The 18,998-nt window shown below is 56.0% G+C and overlaps 1 protein-coding gene across 2 annotated transcripts in view; it reads right to left on the bottom strand.

The window, feature by feature from the left end:
• PCDH19 (protocadherin 19) overlaps nucleotides 1–16,739 on the bottom strand; it is a 60,583-nt gene extending 43,844 nt beyond the window's left edge. Inside the window, exons 1-2 of one of the 2 annotated variants that reach the window (XM_071442160.1) lie at nucleotides 14,200–16,739; nucleotides 10,995–11,322 (exon numbers count right to left, since the gene is read on the bottom strand). In XM_071442160.1, the coding sequence (XP_071298261.1) occupies nucleotides 10,995–11,322; nucleotides 14,200–16,340 (2,469 nt within the window). In that variant the 5' untranslated portion in view covers nucleotides 16,341–16,739. The remainder of the gene's footprint in view (nucleotides 1–10,994; nucleotides 11,323–14,199) is intronic. The other variant, XM_071442161.1, reaches the window with a different exon arrangement.
• Between the last annotated feature and the right edge of the window lie 2,259 nt (nucleotides 16,740–18,998).

The following is an 18,998-nucleotide window of genomic DNA, read 5'->3' as shown; positions in this document are numbered from 1 at the left end:
ACTGATCTGTGGGATTCCCTCTGGCTATGCCTACACAGAGGCAAGAGAGGATGGGACCACACTGCACCCACGCTGAAAAATCCTGCAAAGCCCCAGGGCAGAGGGCAGTGGGGCAGGGACTGAGCCAGGACATTCACTCCTAATACAGAGGACAGCTGCCAGCTCTGTGGAAATCTACGAAATCACTACATTTGGAATAAATTCTGATTTAATACCACATATGGTCCTTATTGTCCATCCCTTCTTACCTATCACAGAGGCATCTGCACCTAAACAGGGTCTTGATCACCAAATATTTGTCTGCCAGGGCCCCTCCTCCCTCCCCCCCACCTGAACCTGCAATTACTCCTATTGATTGACTTCAAGACAGCACCAGGCACAGCCTGGAGCTGTGAGCAAGCAAGGGAGCCCCGCTGCAGTCATCAGCAGGGCCAGCAAGTGCCCTGTCACACGTGGCAGGGAATGGCTGCAGACCGCGGGCAGCAAGGCCACACGGACACTTAAAACGTCCTCACAGTGTGAAAAGCGAGCACGCAGAAATGACACCTCCCTTCTCTACAAATCTGCTCCCCCAGCATCTCCCAGCCCCGTGAAGAATTCATCTCATTAAGGCTGAAGAGCCAACAGAGCCCTTGGAGGGGTGACTTGGGCTTGTGTTCTCTCTGCATGGCAAAATAAGCACTGATGGGGAAGTTTTATCTGGGGAAAGATGGATTTGAGGTCCCAAAAGGATTTCAGTGCTGGACCCTGAGCCCAGGCTGAGCCCAGGCTTGCCTGCACATCCTCCCCACTTATAACCAAAAATACATTCCAGAAGATGAGTTGCTTTTTTTATCAGAGCAAAAGGAGAAATTAGGGAAACCTGAAGGGGAGCAGTGCACTCCCCAGCTCTCCCAAGTGAAGTTTGCAGCTCAGTTCAATATGTTAGTGCCTAATGAAGGTTTCCCCCTTACTCTGCAGGGTACAATCATTCTCCTCCTAATGAGCATGTGTTAATGGCATATTAATGCTGACAACAACTAAGTGCAGGGAACAGGAGATGAACATAATCCAAAATTTATCTCTTCTTTTTCCTCAAAGGAGCCCATGGCGTGGCTGAGCGAGCCCCAGCCCAGCAGGAGCCTGTGGCTCCCTCAGTGATGCTGCCAGCTCTGGTGCAGCTCAGCACAGGACACAGAGCCCAGATGGGACGTGGCTTTGCTCCCACTGACCCAATCCCCATTATCAGCTGTTGCTCAGGGAGAGTCTCAGCCCAAGCTGGCACTGCCCCTAGGCACAGCACCCTGGGGGCTGAAGCAGGAGGCAGAGGAACTGCTCCCAAACGCCCGGGAAGTGTTTCAGGGCAGACAGGTTCAGGTCTGTATCTGAGGCACAGCCCTGAGGCTTTGCTTACTGAACGTCTGAGCTGGGTCCCTGCCAGAGCATCCAGATGTGAATCTGAATATGAAAGGTCCAGGAGGGAGCAGGTGACAGAGGCTCCAGCCCCATCCTGGTGCCGGCGTCCCAGCCCATCTGGGTTTGTCTCAGCAAGTTTACATAAGCTCTCAGGCACGGAAAAGAACACACAGAATGGGTGTTTTCCTGTTTTTTCATCTTCACTTGTGAAAACAGCTCTCAAAACCCTGCCAGCTCCCCAAAAGCAGCCTCAGTCTGCCGCAGCATGTGCTGCCCACCAGCAGGCACTGCAGGGAGGAGCTGCCTGATTCCCCAAGTGTCCAACTCCTGTGTGCTCCCACCATCACTTACATTTACATTTCCAGATCGATAATCGATGCTGGAATCAATAGCAGGGAATTTAGCTACATTATAAAAACAGTAAAATCAGCCAATACTGAGAAATGACTATTGAGTCCTGTGTTTTCTGTACTCACTTAGTCTAATAATGGTGAATGATATTTTCCAAGTACATTATTCAGCAATAAAACCACCGAATTATTTGATCTCTTTCTAACCTTTATGATTCTAAGCACTCTTTTTGACCCAGATTGAATGAGGCAACATCTGCAGAGCCTTTCACAAAATTGTACTCGGTGTGCACTATTGTAAGTCTGCTGCCAAAGATAAATGTTATTATTTTAGAGCCATCATCCTTCTAATAGATGAGCAAACACACTGCATTAGCATAGCCTGCAGAGCTGGAGCACGGGTGAGAAAATGCCAGAGGGGTTTCTCTTAATGGAATTTTACATACCTGACTTAGGATGGGTTAATGCAATCCACCAACACGGGAATTTACAACCTGCCCTGTGGCATACACCTGCCAGTACAAACGATGGTATAATCCAACAAGCTCCAGCTCCCCGTGAGAAACACGAGGCATTCACACCCAGATCTCACTCAAGAGGGTGCTGAGATGAGGAGCTCACCTGCAGGTGACTCTGCAGCACACTCTGACTGACAGGGTTCATCACCTGCCTGCCTGTCCTGGGTGTCAGGTGCGGCAGTGCTGGCATCACCTGTGGCTGCTCAGCTGCCATCAGAGGCTGTAGAAGTGCAGTACCTGTCACACACCTGCCTGCTGCAGCATCAGCTGTCCCCAGCCTTCAGCAGGCCTGGGAGAATTCTCTGTAATTCCATGTTAAACAGGAGACACTTCAAGGCTCAGCATAAATCACTTGTCCAGCTGACATAAGCCATTACTTCACTCCAAATTTAGACAAGGAGCTAGAGGGAGACACTGAAGCAGAGATGTTGTGCCTCTTCTCCAGCAAACCCTCCAACAGGTGCCAGAGACAAGCCCAGCCCCAGCAGGAACAGTGACACTGGGAGCAGCCAGCAGCCCCAGTGCCCTGTGCTGAGCCCGGGGTGATGCTGTCCTGGGGACCCTGGGGACTGTGGGTGCCCCAGGGGATGAGCCCCAGCACAGCCCTGCCAGGGCAGCACTGCCTGCACAGCACCCCACCCATCTCCTATGCAGAGCACGCTCTAATTTGAATTATAATTACACTTATAAGTACACAGATTACAACTATTTATGCTACAAATAAGACCATCCTGTATTTTAATTAACAGAAAATGATTGGAACTCAACTATAGCCTCTACTGGGAACAATATCTAACAATTTATTGAAGCAAGGCCACGCCAGCCCCACAAGCAGCCTGGCAGGAGAGGGGGAGTGGGCAGGGCTGGGGGTCTCACCCATCTGAGCCCTCACACAAGAGCGGGAGCTGCTGCCAGAGAGGGCAAGAGGTCAGGAGAGAGGGCAGGGAGGAGAGAGGGGGGAGAGAGGAGAGATGGAGGAGAGAGGAGAGATGGAGGAGAGATGGAGGAGAGATGGAGGAGAGATGGAGGAGAGATGGAGGAGAGGGGGCTGCCAGGAGAGAGGGAGGAGAGAGGGCTGCCAGGAGAGAGGGAGGAGAGAGGGCTGCCAGGAGAGAGGGAGGAGAGGGGGCTGCCAGGAGAGATGGAGGAGAGGGGGCTGCCAGGAGAGGGGGCTGCCAGGAGAGATGGAGGCTCCTCCCCGGGCAGCCTGCAGGCAAAGCCTGGGGATGGAAGCAGGCAGGGCACAGTGGCTCTGCCCTTGCTGGCTGATGGGAACTCAGGAGAGACCTCAGCAGGGCACAGCCGGTGAGGGCAGGAGCCCAAGGGCCTGGAAGGGCACCTGGCTGAGGAGCTGCTCTGGCTCAAAGCCCTCAGGAGGGACTTCAGGAAATGGCAGCTGGAAAATCCAGCTCTTCCACCCAGCCAAGCAGATGCACACAAGGTTATTCAAAGGCTACTGCACTTGGCCTCAGTGATGCCTCTGCATGAGCACGTGCTGGAAGTAAAGGAAACCAGAGGGAGAAACCACAGAGTTCAAATCACTTGATACAACACAAATACACTGGGATACTGCTGCAAGAAAGCCCATAAAGTACCTTGCAAGACTATCCTTTTGATGAAATTTTTAAAAAAACCTTACTAGAAATCTTTCCCAATTTAAGAGAAAATTCTTATCTGCCATGTAAATATAGTTGCAGAAGCTTTTTTATAGACTTCACGAGTTATGCATTAAAAATGTGCATCAGAAATTCAAATTTTCCAAGAGGAAATATTTAAGGAACCTACCAACCCAAACCATTCTATGATTCTATGAAAACAAGAGAAGCCTCTCCACTTCCAGTAAAAGTGAACCATAAAAGCCGTAGCATAAAAACAAATGAGATGTATCTGATTATATGACATATTATATACCCACATAATTAGGTGCAATATGTAATAATTCCATACACACTTTCTGTAGGCATAGGGATACAAGTGTGAACACTGCAGTGTTAGATGACTGTCTCAACCCCATGATCTTAAATCCTCAAGCTAAAGGATTCTGTGATTCTATGTAGGATATCACAAATACAAGATACAACATACAGTATGTAATACATAACAATGTGATCATATCCATGGCAGCACTCAGGTCTTGCTGCTAATTACAAGCAGCTACTGGCACACCAGCCCTAATCCTCCAAGAACCCTTGGAGAAAACCCCTTTGGTCCCTCCCGACCAGGACCCTACCACAGGCCAGAAAACCCTTGGAAAGCCCCAGGAGCTGCCAGGATGGGGTGGCAGCCCCACATCACCAATACAAAACATGTGCTGTTTACTGGGGAACATGGCAATGTTCAGCTGTTAGCTGAACTCAACCTCAACTGCCTTTTCCAACCTAAATGATGTGATGATCTTAGGAAAAGCCAAAGAGCGTTGAACTAAGGGGCTGCCCAAAACCCAGGGAGCGTGGCGTGGTTAAACACAAATGGGAGCTGCTGTATTTATCTCTGTTGCAAGGTATTGAAGGGAATTTCTCCATACAACAGCTTGGAGCGACTGCATTAAGAGTTGTATAATTTGGTTAGGCTGACCTCAGAATGGAATAAAGAGCTGCTGATTTCCATGTCAGCCTCTGACACTCAGAGAGGTCAGGGAACCTACAGCGATACACAAACCACTCTGGGAACAGTTAAATGAGAGATCTGCTGGGGTTTGGGGCCAGCAGGGGCAGTACACAGGGAGCTTGGGGGTCTCATGATCCCTGGCAATGCAGAGTGGGGCTGGGTGCCCAGGCAGGGACAGAAGCCATCCCCAGGGAGGGGACAAGCCGTGCATGTCTAAAGCTGAGAGCATCACTCCTGTTTGAGGCTGGGCTGGCTCCAGGCAGGGCTGCTCGGGCTCTGGGGGCAGAGCAGAGCAGAGCAGAGCCTGACCTGCCTTCCCCAGCACCGTGCATCAGTGGCAGGCACAAAAAAGTGCTGAGTTACAGTGACCTCCCAAGGAGAAAACAAGACTGGCAGCGCTGCCTGCGAAGTCAGCCTTCCCACGAGTGGAACATCATCCCTGATAATGCTTTAATTATTATGGCTCCTGAAAATAAGCCTCATCTCATCAGCCCCGCCTGCCTCAACACTGCAAACTTTCTCCGGGTTGGAAATCATCTCCTTTTTTCCCCTTTTTCCCTGCTCTATACACAGCATTACTCAGAAGCAAGCCAAATCCCTTCCAATTATATATCATGACGTTTCCCCAGCGCCGCACTAAAGCGAGGCCCTTCACTTCTAAATGGCACGGTTTATAACAAATTGTCTGTTATACCAGACAGAAACTGATTTCCTCAAACCCAGCATATTAAAGTGAGTACATTCATTCTGGTTGTAACACACAAAATGTGATTATAACAGACACTTTGGGGGCTTTTTAAGGCTAGCGGAGAAGAGGAGGATAAGCTGGAGGGGAAGAAAGAATTGACAAGTAGAGAAATGACAGAGAAAGAGAAACAGCCACGCTGATTTCATTTCTTACAAAACAAAAATCTTTGTGTGTTGTAGAAATGTGCTTTAGTTAACACCGCCAGATAGCCAGAGCAAAAGCTGCCGGTGCTGCCTGAAACGAAAATTGCTCTATTGTGCTCAGAAAACCATTTCCCACAGTGAGCAGAACGCTTTCCAGGTAGTACAAAGCAGATCAGAAACCAACGGGGCCTTATCCTGCAACTGTTGCTCCCTCAAATAATCCCTGCAGCCATGAGGAGCCCCAGCTAAATCAGTGTGAGTGAGGATTATGGGGGAGTGTATCAAGGTTGGGGGATTAGACCGGGATTATCACTAAAACCAGTAATTCCCCATCTTACTGATGGTGGCCATCAGCTCCGGATGGCCACAGCCCCCGGGGCTGGGCACTGCTGGGTGTGTGGGTCCTGCTGGGTCAGAGGCTGCTCCACCTTGACCTTCTCCTCCAGTGGGCCCTACCGAAGCAGAACCAGAGCAGGAGCACACCTGATCCATGCTCTGTTCACAGAGCAATGTCAGGGCTGCCACTTCCCTCCCAACGCTGCCACCACCGAGCCACCCCACCGAGCCATCCCAAAAAGCCATCCCAGAGAGCCATTCTGGAGAGCCATCCCAGAGAGCCATCCCAGAAAGCCATTCTGGAGAGCCATCCCAGAGAGCCATCCCAGAGAGCCATCCCAGAGAGCCATCCCAGAGAGCATCCCACAGAGCCATCCCACAGAGCCAGCCAAGAACCTCCCTGCCAGTTCCACCCTGGCACACACAGCCTCTCAAAGAGGGCTCTCCCTCTCCATGTCACACCTCCTGGCCTCTGGCAGCCGGGCCCTGCCACCACGGTGCCCCCAGGGCAGCCCTGGGGACAGTGAGCTGCTGTACCCAGGGTATTTCCCATCCTGGAGCAGCAAATGAACACCACCTCCCAAAGCAGTGCAAATCTGGGATGTAAAACTGCCTCTGAAGCACAGATACAGCCATCACACACGCACACTGTTTACTTTTAAACCACCAAGTCAAGGTGCAGGCATGTAAGTGCTACCCAAGGGTGGCTGCTCTACATGCAGATCATGTGCCCTGGATCCTAAAAGGCTCAGTATTCAGACCAATTTCCACACCAGCCCAATGCAACACACATTTTTATCAAGGAAGCTGCCTAATGGCTCCTATTAATTTTGATTTTTAATCTCCTGGTACAACTCCCAGCAATATACATGCAAAACCTGACAACAAGCCCTTTTGGTTTCAAAGCTGACTTCTCCTCCAGCTCAAGGAAGATGAAAAAGAGCTCTCAGCAGCAGCAAAGCCCCAGAGCAGCAATGCCCTTGCAGCTCCAACATGTCCCACGCTCCCTGCTGCAAGACAAGTCTGAACTAACAGGGGCCAAGCCTCCTGCTGTCAGCCAGGATCACCAGAGCCGCTCACAAACGCTTCCTGCCATCACTGCCTAGAGCCACAGGGCACTGAGGGGCTGTGGGCAGTGCCCTGAGTGGCTCCCTGGCACCCACTGATTCCCAGCAGGGCCAGAGCACCCCAGGATATCCCCTCCTTGCTCTCTTGGCACAAGCAGAGCTGACAGCCAAGCCCAGCCCCAGCCAAAGGGAAAAGCTTTATAAGGGTGGGCTCAAACTTCTGTTGCATCCTCAGAGCGGGGTTGCAGCCCCTCAGACACCACTCTTTAATCCTTTCCAGATCACCAGGGAAAGATGAGAAGCACCAACAAACCCAATTATTCCCAGCCCCGAGACCTGCCACCACACTAGAAGAAACATTTCCTGAAGCTCCACAAACAAGCCATCCTTGGGGACTTTTATTTCAAGGCTCCTGACTGTTAAAATAAATGAGGCTCACGTTAAAGACCAGCCACATCACAAACCCACCGCTGCTGGGGCAGCACGTGCCTGCAGAGGCAATAGCTTACCCTCAGCCACAGCCACCATATGCCAAGTGACACTGCCACAGACACATTTACCTCGTATTTCATCTGTTCTCAACCTGTGCTCTGCCTTCCCATCAGGAAAAGTCACTCCTGGGTGGAGCAGCAATGATCTCTCCCTGATGCTGGCACCTCTCAGAGCCTCCCCGGGGAAACAACGGCAGCTTCATCGCTGGGAGCCATTCAAACCAGCCCAGACAAAGCAGCCCTGCAAGCACTGCAGGGAAGGCTCTGGCTCTGTAAACTCGGGGCAGGGACTGTGTTTATTACACCCTCAGCCCCCGGAGCTGTGCCAATAGCACCCTGCACAGCCAGAGCAGCACAGCACAGCACAGCACAGCACAGCACAGCCAGAGCAGCACAGCACAGCACAGCACAGCACAGCACAGCACAGCCAGAGCAGCACAGCACAGCACAGCACAGCACAGCACAGCGCTGCTCCGGCTCAGGGCTCCCTGCTCCTGCCAGGGCTCAGGGCTGCCTGCTCCCCCTTGGGAACAGCTGCTGCAGAGTGTCTGTGCCACCCCGAGGGCCAGGACAGGGCTGGCACTCCAGCACCAAAGAACCACCTCGCTCTCAGGGGTCACTGGGAGTTTTAGGAGCCAACAGAACCCAACCACCAGCAAGATAGCTGCGCCTGCAACAGCTGGAAGCATAACACGGGGGTTCTGCCAAAAAACATCAACATTCCCACCCTGAACTAAACTTCCAAACAGCTTCCCATTGGGATTTCTCCACCCCATACCCTGATCCTGCCCTTTTGTCCAGAAGCACCTCCAGAGGGGGAGCAGACCCTGCCAGGACGTGTTTCTCTCACACCAGAGCCTTGGCAGGACTGGTGAGCTGCTGCTGCCCTCGGCCAGCTCCCGGGGCTGCTGCTCCACTGACACTCCAGCCACTCATTACAAGAGACAGACTTCTCTCTCCAGGCAAGCTACCAGCCCTGCACAGTGCATCTCACCTGCACGAGTGATGGGAAGATGGGGCGAGCTGCAGCCACAGGGAGAAACAAGAATCCCGTGTCCCTCACAAGAGGGTGACCAAGGCAGGGACATCTCTGGAGGGCACACTCCATGAGAGCCCAGCCCAGCTGTTGCATCACAGAGAAGCACAGGCAGCAGAGCCTTCTGCATGCAGCTGCCTGCTAAGTTTATCACCTGAGTTCTGATGGTCCTGATGGTCCCTCCATCCTCCCTGGCACCTGAGACCGCCCACTGCCAGCCTGCACTCCTGGAGAATGCCAGCCTGTGATGGGCTTTGTGAACCACAGGCTGACAGGATGCTCCACTGCTCCAGTGCCCAGAGCAAGGCACCAGCCAGAGATGCACTCCAGAGTCCTCTCCAGAAGACACTGCTCCAGGAAAACAGGAATTTCTCAGGGACCACTGCCCACAACAGCAGTGTTCACTCATGTGGGCCAACACTGGTACACAACCTCTCAGAGCTGGCTCTGCCTCAGGGGAGGTCAAACACCAGGGCTCAGTGAGCATTCTGCCAATACCACCACAGCAGGACCAGGCCCCCAGCACCAGCCCTCTCCAGCAGCCCTGCAGAGCACTGGGCTCGGCTCTCTGCAGCTCCAGGATGAATCTGAAGCGGCTCCACTGCCTTCAGCAACAGCATTTTGCATTTACACCAGCACACTGAACACAAAACAGAATGAGCCATAAATATTTCAGCTGCTTTTTCAGCTTTGTTATTCTGTTCAAAGCAGGAAACATGACAAACCTTTGATTGTTTTGCTTAAAACCAAACAATAATTCAAAGAGAGACAAACAAGCAACATTAAATGATGCCTGTGATGTACAGGAAAGCCAAAGAATTAGAAGAAACTGATGAGGATGGTGTGGATCAGGGCAGTCCCTTTCCCTGCCTTTGGCAGGTACCACACATCCCTCCCATGCCAGCCAGGGGCCTGCAGAGTGCAGGGACAGCATTAGGCCAGTGGTCACAATGGGACATCCCACACAGTCTGCACCCCCAGCAGGGCCAGCTGCCTCCAGAGAACAGCCACCAACACTGCTTCCAACAGCCTTTTAAAAGAACTCCTGTGAAGGAGAGTGTCTCCTCTCCTGAGCACTGCCATTGCCACACTCAGAATCCTCCTGCCAAGCAGCCACCTCCAGCCTCTGGGGCACGTGGAGACAGCCTGGGCTGGCCCTGAGGGTCACCTCTGAGGGTCTCTGCAGTGTCTGGGCACAAAACATCCACCCATGGCCACACGTCAGGGCTGCCCCAGAACCCACAGGTGAGTGCTGGCTGCTCCCCCCTGCCCATCCTCCATCACTGCCTCCCCCTGGGGTGTCCAGCACACAGAAATCACCAGAGTGTGCTCTGTGCAGCACACAGAAATCACCAGAGTGTGCTCTGCCCAGCACACAGAAATCACCAAAGCCTGCTCTGCCCAGCACACAGAAACCACCAGACTGTGCTCTGTGCAACACACAGAAACCACTGAACTGTGCTCTGCCCAGCACACGGAAACCACTGAAGCCTGCCCTGTCCAGCACATGGAAGCCACCAAAGCCTGCCCTGTCCAGCACACAGAAACCACCAGACTGTGCTCTGTGCAGCACACAGAAGCCACTAAAGCCTGCTCTGTGCAGAACACAGAAACCACCAAAGCCTGCCCTGTCCAGCACACAGAAGCCACCAAAGCCTGCTCTGTGCAGCACACAGAAGCCAGCAGTGCCCGTTTTGGCAGCGCTGGCACCAACAGAGCCATTTTGGCAGCGCTGGCACTGTCAGACCCCTGGGCACAGCTCAGCACAAACCCATACTGGGCACAGCCCAACACAAACCCCCCCCGGGCACAGCTCAGCACAAACCCCCCCGGGCACAGCTCAGCACAAACCCATACTGGGCACAGCTCAACACAAACCCACCCTGGGCACAGCTCAGCACAAATTCCCCCGGGCACAGCTCAGCACAAGCCCCTGCTGACCCTGGGCACAGCTCAGCACAAATTCCCCCGGGCACAGCTCAGCACAAACCCCCCTGGGCACAGCTCAGCACAAACCCCCCTGGGCACAGCTCAGCACAAACCCCCCCGGGCACAGCTCAGCACAAGCCCCTGCTGACCCCGGGCACAGCTCAGCACAAGCCCCTGCTGACCCTGGGCACAGCTCAGCACAAGCCCCTGCTGACCCCGGGCACAGCTCAGCACAAGCCCCTGCTGACCCCGGGCACAGCTCAGCACAAGCCCCTGCTGACCCTGGGCACAGCTCAGCACAAGCCCCTGCTGACCCCGGGCACAGCTCAGCACAAGCCCCTGCTGACCCCGGGCACAGCCCTGGCCGCACTCACCTCGGGCAGCGGCATGCCGTTGATGATGAGGTCGGGCTGCTGGGGGCTCTGGCCCGTGAAGGTGTGGTGGTAGATGTGGTTGGAGCCCGCGTTCCTGCTGTTCTGGCTCTCCACGTTGAGGAAGGTGCTCTCGGAGCGGCGGCAGCCCAGCGGCAGGGTCTGCTGGTGGTAGTCGAAGTAGTTGAGGGAGGAGGTGAGGGAGGAGCAGCTGACCACGTTCATTTTGTCCGTCTCCTCCACGTCCCGCGGCACCAGGCGGATGTCGTTCTTGCTGATCTTCTTCTTCTTGCTGGATTTCTTCTGATGCCCGTAGGAGTACTCCGCGATCCTGGGGGACAGAGGGGAAATGAGAAGCTGAGAGCATCCGAAACCCTGCCCCGCTAAACTCCCACACAGGAACCCAGAGGGCCTGGCCCCATCTCCGTGCAGGTTCTTAGTCATGCACGTTACATCATGGTTTGGGGCTGGTGGCACAACACGGCCTTTAGCTTATTTTCACATGCATAACGTTTTCAGGTCAAACATGTAAAAAAAAAAAATGGGAAGGGAGAATGCTTCTGTTTTGACCTAGTCTATGTATTTGCTGATATTTAGTTACTAGAAGTAAAGTCCATCCTGCAGAAGAGAAAAATGGAGATGTTAAAATCCATGAACTGAAAAGGGTATCTGCATTCATTTCCATGCATAATAAGGATTTTAAAAGTGATTTCATTTGGTCCCCATAATGAAAATTCAAAACAAATAGCAGATTTTTTCCCCGGTTCGTTTTCCATAGCAGTAAATAAAGCAGACCCAGAAGCAGTCCTAGCTGGCAAGCTCAATTCTCTCACACTCCAAAGGCTGTTTGTTTATTAATGCTTTATCTAAATTGCTGGTGTTTTGACTGTCTCCTGATCACACCTGATCTTTTCTCCAATTGAATTCCATTCCTGCCTCACACTGACACACACATCCCCTTCTGCTGGGAAATGCTTTCACCTTCTCAAAACCAGAGAACAACAACCGTGTGTTTTGCAAAGAAAAATGATCCTTTTTGACCTTTTTATTTCACTGCAAGCTTGTTTTTCTCTGCCTTTCCTTCCCTCTTCGCTTCCCACCTGCCAAAAGAATCAACTGATGAACTGCCTTGTTTGCCTTCTGCAAAACACCAGAGGAAAAAAGTTACTGCAAAACAACACCCAAGCAAATAATGACAAATTATTTGCACCTTGCATTAGTTGGGTCTGCTGGGCTCAGAGTGGCTGTGGCTCATCTTCCCACAGTGAGCACCACAACAGTCCCTGCCATTAATTTGTACATGCACAGCACTGGGCAACTCGGTATTTCCTAGGGAAGCACATCAAATGCCATGCACAGTCAGAAATGCACATCTGAAAGTCAGGATTTTGCTCCTCTTCTTGTTATGACAACAGCATTAAAAAAAAAAAATCCAATAGCTGCAACAGAAATAACGGGATAAATAAATAATACAGTTTATCTGGAAAGGCAAATCTTGGACAAATATCCTTGTTCCAGAAAGCCAATTGCCTGAGCATGAAAATGCCACTAAGTCGAACAGCCCTCATATGTGCCTCATAAATTAACACGTCATGTGAAGAGTCTCCAGCAGCTCGAGTGAACAATCTCTCACACAAGGCACTGCAAAGCCCAAAGGCGTGGGGAGAGGGTGCCCCACGATCGCCGAGCCTGCCTGGTGCCTCCCCACCGCTGCACTGACTCCTGCTCAGACACACACTGATCACAGCCCGAGCACCCCGAGCCTGCAGATAAATCACAGGGAGGCAGGGACTGCTGTTGTGCCAACAGTCTATATGCTGCTGACTCGTCTAACAATGCCTGATGAAGATTTAATTGTTTTGTTTACCTAAATGTTTAAGTTTGGCAATGCGAGAGCCCAATTATTTCCTGCAGGCATTCATTTTTCTGTCCTTTCTCTATTGACCAATTATTTAATTAAACCGCACTTCATTAATCCCCAAGCCGTCACAGTAAACCCGGGGCTTATACGTTTGTGGGTAGCTGTTAGGGGCACCACCACAACATGATTTTTATCCATTCAGGTCCCATCCCCTTTTAATGGGCCGAGCTGGCAAGAAATCTGGTCTGTGAGCTTTCACTCGAAGCTAGACATCCCATAATACAGCACAGACCGACCTTTATTTGCAGATGATTTTTCCCCCATCGAGCAAAAAGGCTTATATACGCACTTTACGCTGTGAAAACGGGGTACAATGCCCCGACTCTCCGGCATTATTTCTGCGTAAATAAAACTTTAAAGACCGCACATCCCCCCGCGCCGCTGAATTGCCAGGGGCGAGCGTGCGTTTCCAAGGTAGAGCAAAATTAATTTCCATCCCTCCTCTCTGAAACGACTCGGTGCCGAAGGAATGGAGAAGTCATGGCTATTTCACTAGTAACAGGATTAAACCATTTATGAGGCATTGCAGCTGCTCTTTTATGGCATCTGATTGATATTCATGTGTGGTTAGCATTTGTCTCCTAACTTGTGTAACACAGAGAATAGTAAAAGAGAGACAATAATCGCCAGGCTGTTACATATTCAGGGGACTGGATTTCCCCGATCAGCCTTTCAGCGGCTCCAGGCGCGGGGCTGACCTCCCCTCCGGCATTTCGGACCGAGGAGCGCTGGCCCAGCCGGGGCAAAACGACACAAAAATGCCCCGGAGCCGTCGCCGGCAGCCCTGGCCGGTGCCGGAGCCGCTCGGGGCTGCTCGCCGTGCCGTGCCGTGGCCGGGAGCCGCAGCGGGCACACAATAGCTCCTTTGAGCGCCCGCCGAGGCTCGGGGATGCCGCTGGCAGCGGCTGCTGCGGGGATGCTGCGGGCCCGGGGGCTCTCCCCCCTCGGCAGCCCCGCCGGGATCCAGCCGTGCTCCTGGAAAAGGCAGGAACGCCGCTCTGCCCGCCGCGAGTGATGGAGCACGGCAAATCGGCGGTGCCGCAACAGATTGTCAAGCCGCACGATTAAGTCGATTCGTTACTCTGCGCTCTCCTCGCAGAGAGCAATTTCTTAAAGCTTTGCAAGAAATTTTCTTGCAGGGGTAGGAAGCTCAGTTTTGTTCAAATTTGCTCAGGCAAATCCACCCCTCTTCACCGCCCCCGAGTATACAGCAGCAAATGCAAAAGTAACCGCGGTGGCAAAAATCAAAGCAGACCCGCAGGTGCACGTAAACAAAGGTATCTTTACCTGCAGTTGTAGGTCCTGATTTCCTTGTTATCCCTTTTGCACTTGACTGCCACAAAGATCATGGTGACAAAAAGAATGGCTGCAATAGACCCCAGGGCAATAATGAAAATCAAGGAGAGGTTAACAGATCCTATGGACTCCTGGGCATCCAGAGCTGGAGACAGGTATATCAAAATCAAGGCAGAAGCCGAGAGAGATGTTTTCCCATGGTCATGAGCCACCACGATGAGCTCATAGGCTGTTTTGGCGTTCTCCCCAAAGGCTCTGGTGGTCCTTATCTCTCCATTGACCTGGTCGATCTCAAAAAATCCTCTGTCTCCTTCCACCATTTCGTAGGAAAGTCTGCCATTTTCACCCTCATCATAGTCATCTGCCTTGACCACGGTGACCAAGTAGCCAACCCCCGCGTTCCTGGGGATGTACACCTCCGCCGTCCCGTTGACCAGCGGCGGGGCCGTGATCACGGGCGTGTTGTCATTGACGTCCAGGACAATCACCCTGACGGTGGCATTGCTCTGCAGAGAGGGATTACCCCCGTCTTTTGCCAAGACCTTGAACTCAAAGGCCTTGGTCTGCTCATGATTGAAGGACCTCAGAGCATAGATATCTCCAGAGTTGGGGTTGATGGAGACATAGGTGAAAACAGGCATGTCCCTGACTTGGGACGGCACGATCTGGTAAGACACACTGCCATTGAGGCCCAGGTCAGGGTCTCTGGCCGACACCGAGAGCAGGTAGGCCCCCGGAGTGTTGTTCTCCTGCACGATGACTTGGTAATAGGGCTTGGAGAAGTGGGGATGGTTGTCATTCTCATCAGTGATCTTGACGGTGAAGGACTTGGTGGCCTGCAGGGATGGGATGCCATTATCCCTGGCCTGGATGGTGAGGTTGTACTGGTCCCTCTGCTCGCGGTCCAGCCGCCCGTCCACCAGGATGGTGGAGAAGCTCTCGTACTCCTGGAGCCGGAAAGGCACGTTGCCCAGGAGCTTGCACTGCACGCGCCCGTTGGCCCCGGAGTCGCGGTCCGAGACGCGCACCAGGGCGATGACGTACCCCGGCGGGGCGTTCTCGCTCACCTCCACCAGCTCGCTGTTGACAGACAGCAGGTTGATGAGGGGCGGGTTGTCGTTGGCATCCTGGACGCTGATGGTCACTTTGCAATGGGCAGGGATGGAGTTAGGCCCCAAGTCCTTGGCCTGCACGTCCAGCTCATAGACGTGACCCTCCTCGTAGTCGATGGCACCACTCACCGTGATGAGGCCGCTCTGGGGGTCAATCTGGAAGAGCTCCCGGGCCCGCTCAGAGACGTAGCTGTGGAAAGAGTAGAGGACCTGGCCGTTGGTGCCCTCGTCCGGGTCGGAGGCGTTGAGGCGGATGACTGGCGTCCCCGGCGGGGCATTTTCAGGCACGCTGACGGTGTAGGCTGGCTCCTCGAAGAGCGGGTTGTTGTCATTGGAGTCGATGACGCGGATGCTGAGCTCCACCGTGCCAAAGTTGGGCGGGTCACCACCATCCAGCGCCGTGATCACGTAGCTGTAGTGGGACTGGGTCTCACGGTCCAGACTCTTCTCCACCACCAGCTCAGCAAAACGAGACCCGTCACCCCGCGTCTTGGTCTCCAGCCCAAAGAGGTCATTGGGGGTGATCTCATAGCTCTGCACACCAAAGCTGCCCGAGTCCGGGTCATAGGCACTCTCCAGTGGCACCCGGGTGCCAGGGCTGGCCGTCTCCGAGATCTCCAGCTCGATTTGGTCAGTGGGGAAGCTGGGCGCATTGTCATTAAGGTCCTTGATCTCCAGCTTGATCACGCAGATCTCCATGGAGCTGGACATCACCTCCAGCGAGATGACACACTTGGGGCTCTGTCGGCATAGCAGGTCCCTGTCGATCTTCTGCTTGGTCACCAGCAGCCCGGACCCGGGGCTGATGTCCACCAAGTGGGGGGCCGAGTTGGAGACCACCCGGAAGGCGGCGGGTTGCCGAGGGTCCAGCACGAAACCGGCGTCCCGGGCGTCCTTGGCGACGTTGGCGATCACCGTGCCGGCCCGCTGCTCCTCCTCCACCGAGTACTTGAGGTTGACGAGGGCCCCGGCGCCGGCCCACAGCAAGGCGGCCCCCAGCAGCGCCGGGAGAGCCCCCATGGCCGCGCCGCCGCTCCGCCCGCCGCGCCGCGCCCCGACGGCCGCCGGCCGCGCGCCTCAGCGGCCCGCCGCGCTCATGCGGGCAGCGCCCGCCGGGCTGCCCCGGCGGCGGGCGGGCGGCTGCGGGCACCGGAGCCGCGGTTCCCCGCGCACACGCCAACGCCGTCCGCTCAGGCGCTCCGTGCCGGCGGCGCCGCGGAAGGGCCGGGCATGGCGAGCGGGTGCGGGAGCAGAAGCGGGGTGCTGAGCCGAGCGGTACCGGAGCGAGGAGCGAGGCGAGCAGCCGAGCCGAGCCGAGCCGAGCCGTGCAGTGCAGTGCCGAGCCAGCCGAGCCCGCTCCCGCCGGCGCTCGCTGCGGCGGCCGCACGCCACTGCCCGCAGTCCGGAGCGCCGGCGGGCGGCGCGGGGGCGGGCGGCGCGGGGGCGGGCGGCGCCCGGCCGCAGCCAATGGGCGTTCGGGGGCGGGACCTGCGCGCCGCGCCGCCGCCAATGGGATAGCGCCGCTGGCCGGGGGCGGGGCCGGGGCGGGGCCGGCGGCGCGGACGGGAGCGGAGCGGGCACGGAGCCGCGCGGAGCGGAGCGGAACCGGACGGAGCCGCTTCCCAAGCCGGGAGCCCTCTGTCCCTGCTGTCCCTGCTCCGCTGCCCCGCTGAGACCGTCCCGTTGCCAGGGAGCTGCGGACGCAGCGGTGTTTTGGCTCCGCGGCCGCGGTCACCGGTGGTTACTTCTTTAGCCAGTGCGCACTGGGCGGTGGCGGATCTCCGCGGGCAGCGCGGGGACCACCGGGTCCCGCGGAGCGCCCCAAGTCCGTTCAGTAGAGACCGAACCCTCTGGGGCAGGAGGACTCCGCCCCACCGGGCAGTGTTCCCGGGAGCCGGCGAGGGGCCCGGGACCGCCCAACGCCCCCGGGAGGCTCCAGCCCCGCAGCGCTCGCTGCACCGTGCTGATCCCTGGCGAAACCACCGCGGTACCGAGTCCTCCTAACGATGAAATAAAGCGTTCCCGGGTGCGTGTGCCCGTACCTTACCTCCCGTCTCCGCGCCGTCCGCAGGGTCCCGGGGGCTCCGTACGGGGCCGGGGGAAGCTGTCACCGGGAAAATCCCCGGCAGTTCTCGGCTCGGAAACCTCCCAACACGCCGTTCCCTTCCCCGGGGTTACAGCGGGGCCGGTGCCGGCGCGGCCGTCGGCAAAGCGCCCCGCAGCCCGCCGGTCGGCAGCGGCCAGGCGGCGAAGGGAGAGGGGGGCAGCGGGGCGGGGGTCCGGTGCATCCGCCGCGGCACAGGTCCCATTGGGTGGTTGGCATCGGGAACCGACACCTGGGCGGTGCCGCGCCCCGCGGGCACGGCCCGGTGTGGCCCGGCCCGGCCCTGCCCCGCCCCGCCCGGCCCAGCCCGGCTCGGCCCAGCCCGGCCCGGGCCGGCCGCGCCGTCGGGCCCCGCGCGCCTTCCCAGGCACAAGGGCGCCATCTCGCGGCCGCGCGGGGGGCGACACAGAGACACCGAGAGAACGGGATACCGGGACACTGAGACACCGAGAGAACGGAACACCGGGACACCGAGACGCCGAGAGAACGGGATACCGAGAGAGAACGGGATACCGCGACACCGAGAGAAGGGGATACCGAGAGAACGGGATACCGCGACACCGAGAGAAGGGGATACTGAGAGAACGGGATACCGAGAGAACGGGATACCGCGACACCGAGAGAAGGGGATACTGAGAGAACGGGATACCGCGACACCGAGAGAAGGGGATACTGAGAGAACGGGATACCGAGAGAACGGAACACCAGGACACTGAGACACCGAGAGAACGGGATACCGAGAGAACGGGACACCGGGACACCGGGACACCGAGAGAACGGGACACCGCGACACCGAGAGAAGGGGATACTGAGAGAACGGGATACCGAGAGAACGGAACACCGGGACACCGAGAGAACGGAACACCGGGACACCGCGACACCGGGACACCGCGACACCGAGACAACGGGACACCGAGACAACGGGACACCGAGACACTGGGACCCCGAGAGAACGGGACCCCGGGACCCCGGGACACCCGGCCTGGGCGGGGTCCTCAGGCGGCACGGGCCCCTCCCGGCTGGGAGCGCCTGTAGAGGGTGACCGGGACACCGCCTGCCGCCAGGGACAGCCTCCATGCACGGTCACAGTCCCTGGGACAGCATCCGTTCAGAGACACCGTCCCCGTGATCCCATCCCGCGCCACAACATCTGTCCGGGGCCACCCACCACTCTCGGTGACACCTGTCCCGGACAGCATCCGCCCTTTGTCTCCATGCCCCGGGACAGCATCCCTCCAGGGACAGCACCCCATGGGTGCCCCCGTCCAGGGAGGGACACTGCCCAGGGACAGCCGAGGGGAGCCCGCTCCTCCCCGCAGGACAGCGGAGGGACGCAGGGCGCCTCCATTTCCTCTGCCGTGTCCTGAAGCAGAGGGACAAAAGCCGGCAGAGGAAAAAGCCTTTGCCAGGTGTTCCTTCTCCTGTCCGGCAAGCAGCAGCGTAGGTCACTGTGACCCACGGGGGAGTGGCAGTGGGACACGGAGGGGTGGCAGGTGGGGACGGCACGAGGAGGCAAGGCCCTGTCGAAATCTTCCATGAAAAAATTAATTCTGATGACTTGAACTGTGCCATGC

Source organism: Agelaius tricolor, unplaced genomic scaffold (assembly GCF_023055355.1).
Source record: "Agelaius tricolor isolate 1412-34295 unplaced genomic scaffold, bAgeTri1.0.p SCAF_17, whole genome shotgun sequence".
In the NCBI taxonomy this organism is placed as follows: Eukaryota; Metazoa; Chordata; class Aves; order Passeriformes; family Icteridae; genus Agelaius; species Agelaius tricolor.
This window is presented reverse-complemented; position numbering and strand designations above follow the sequence as displayed.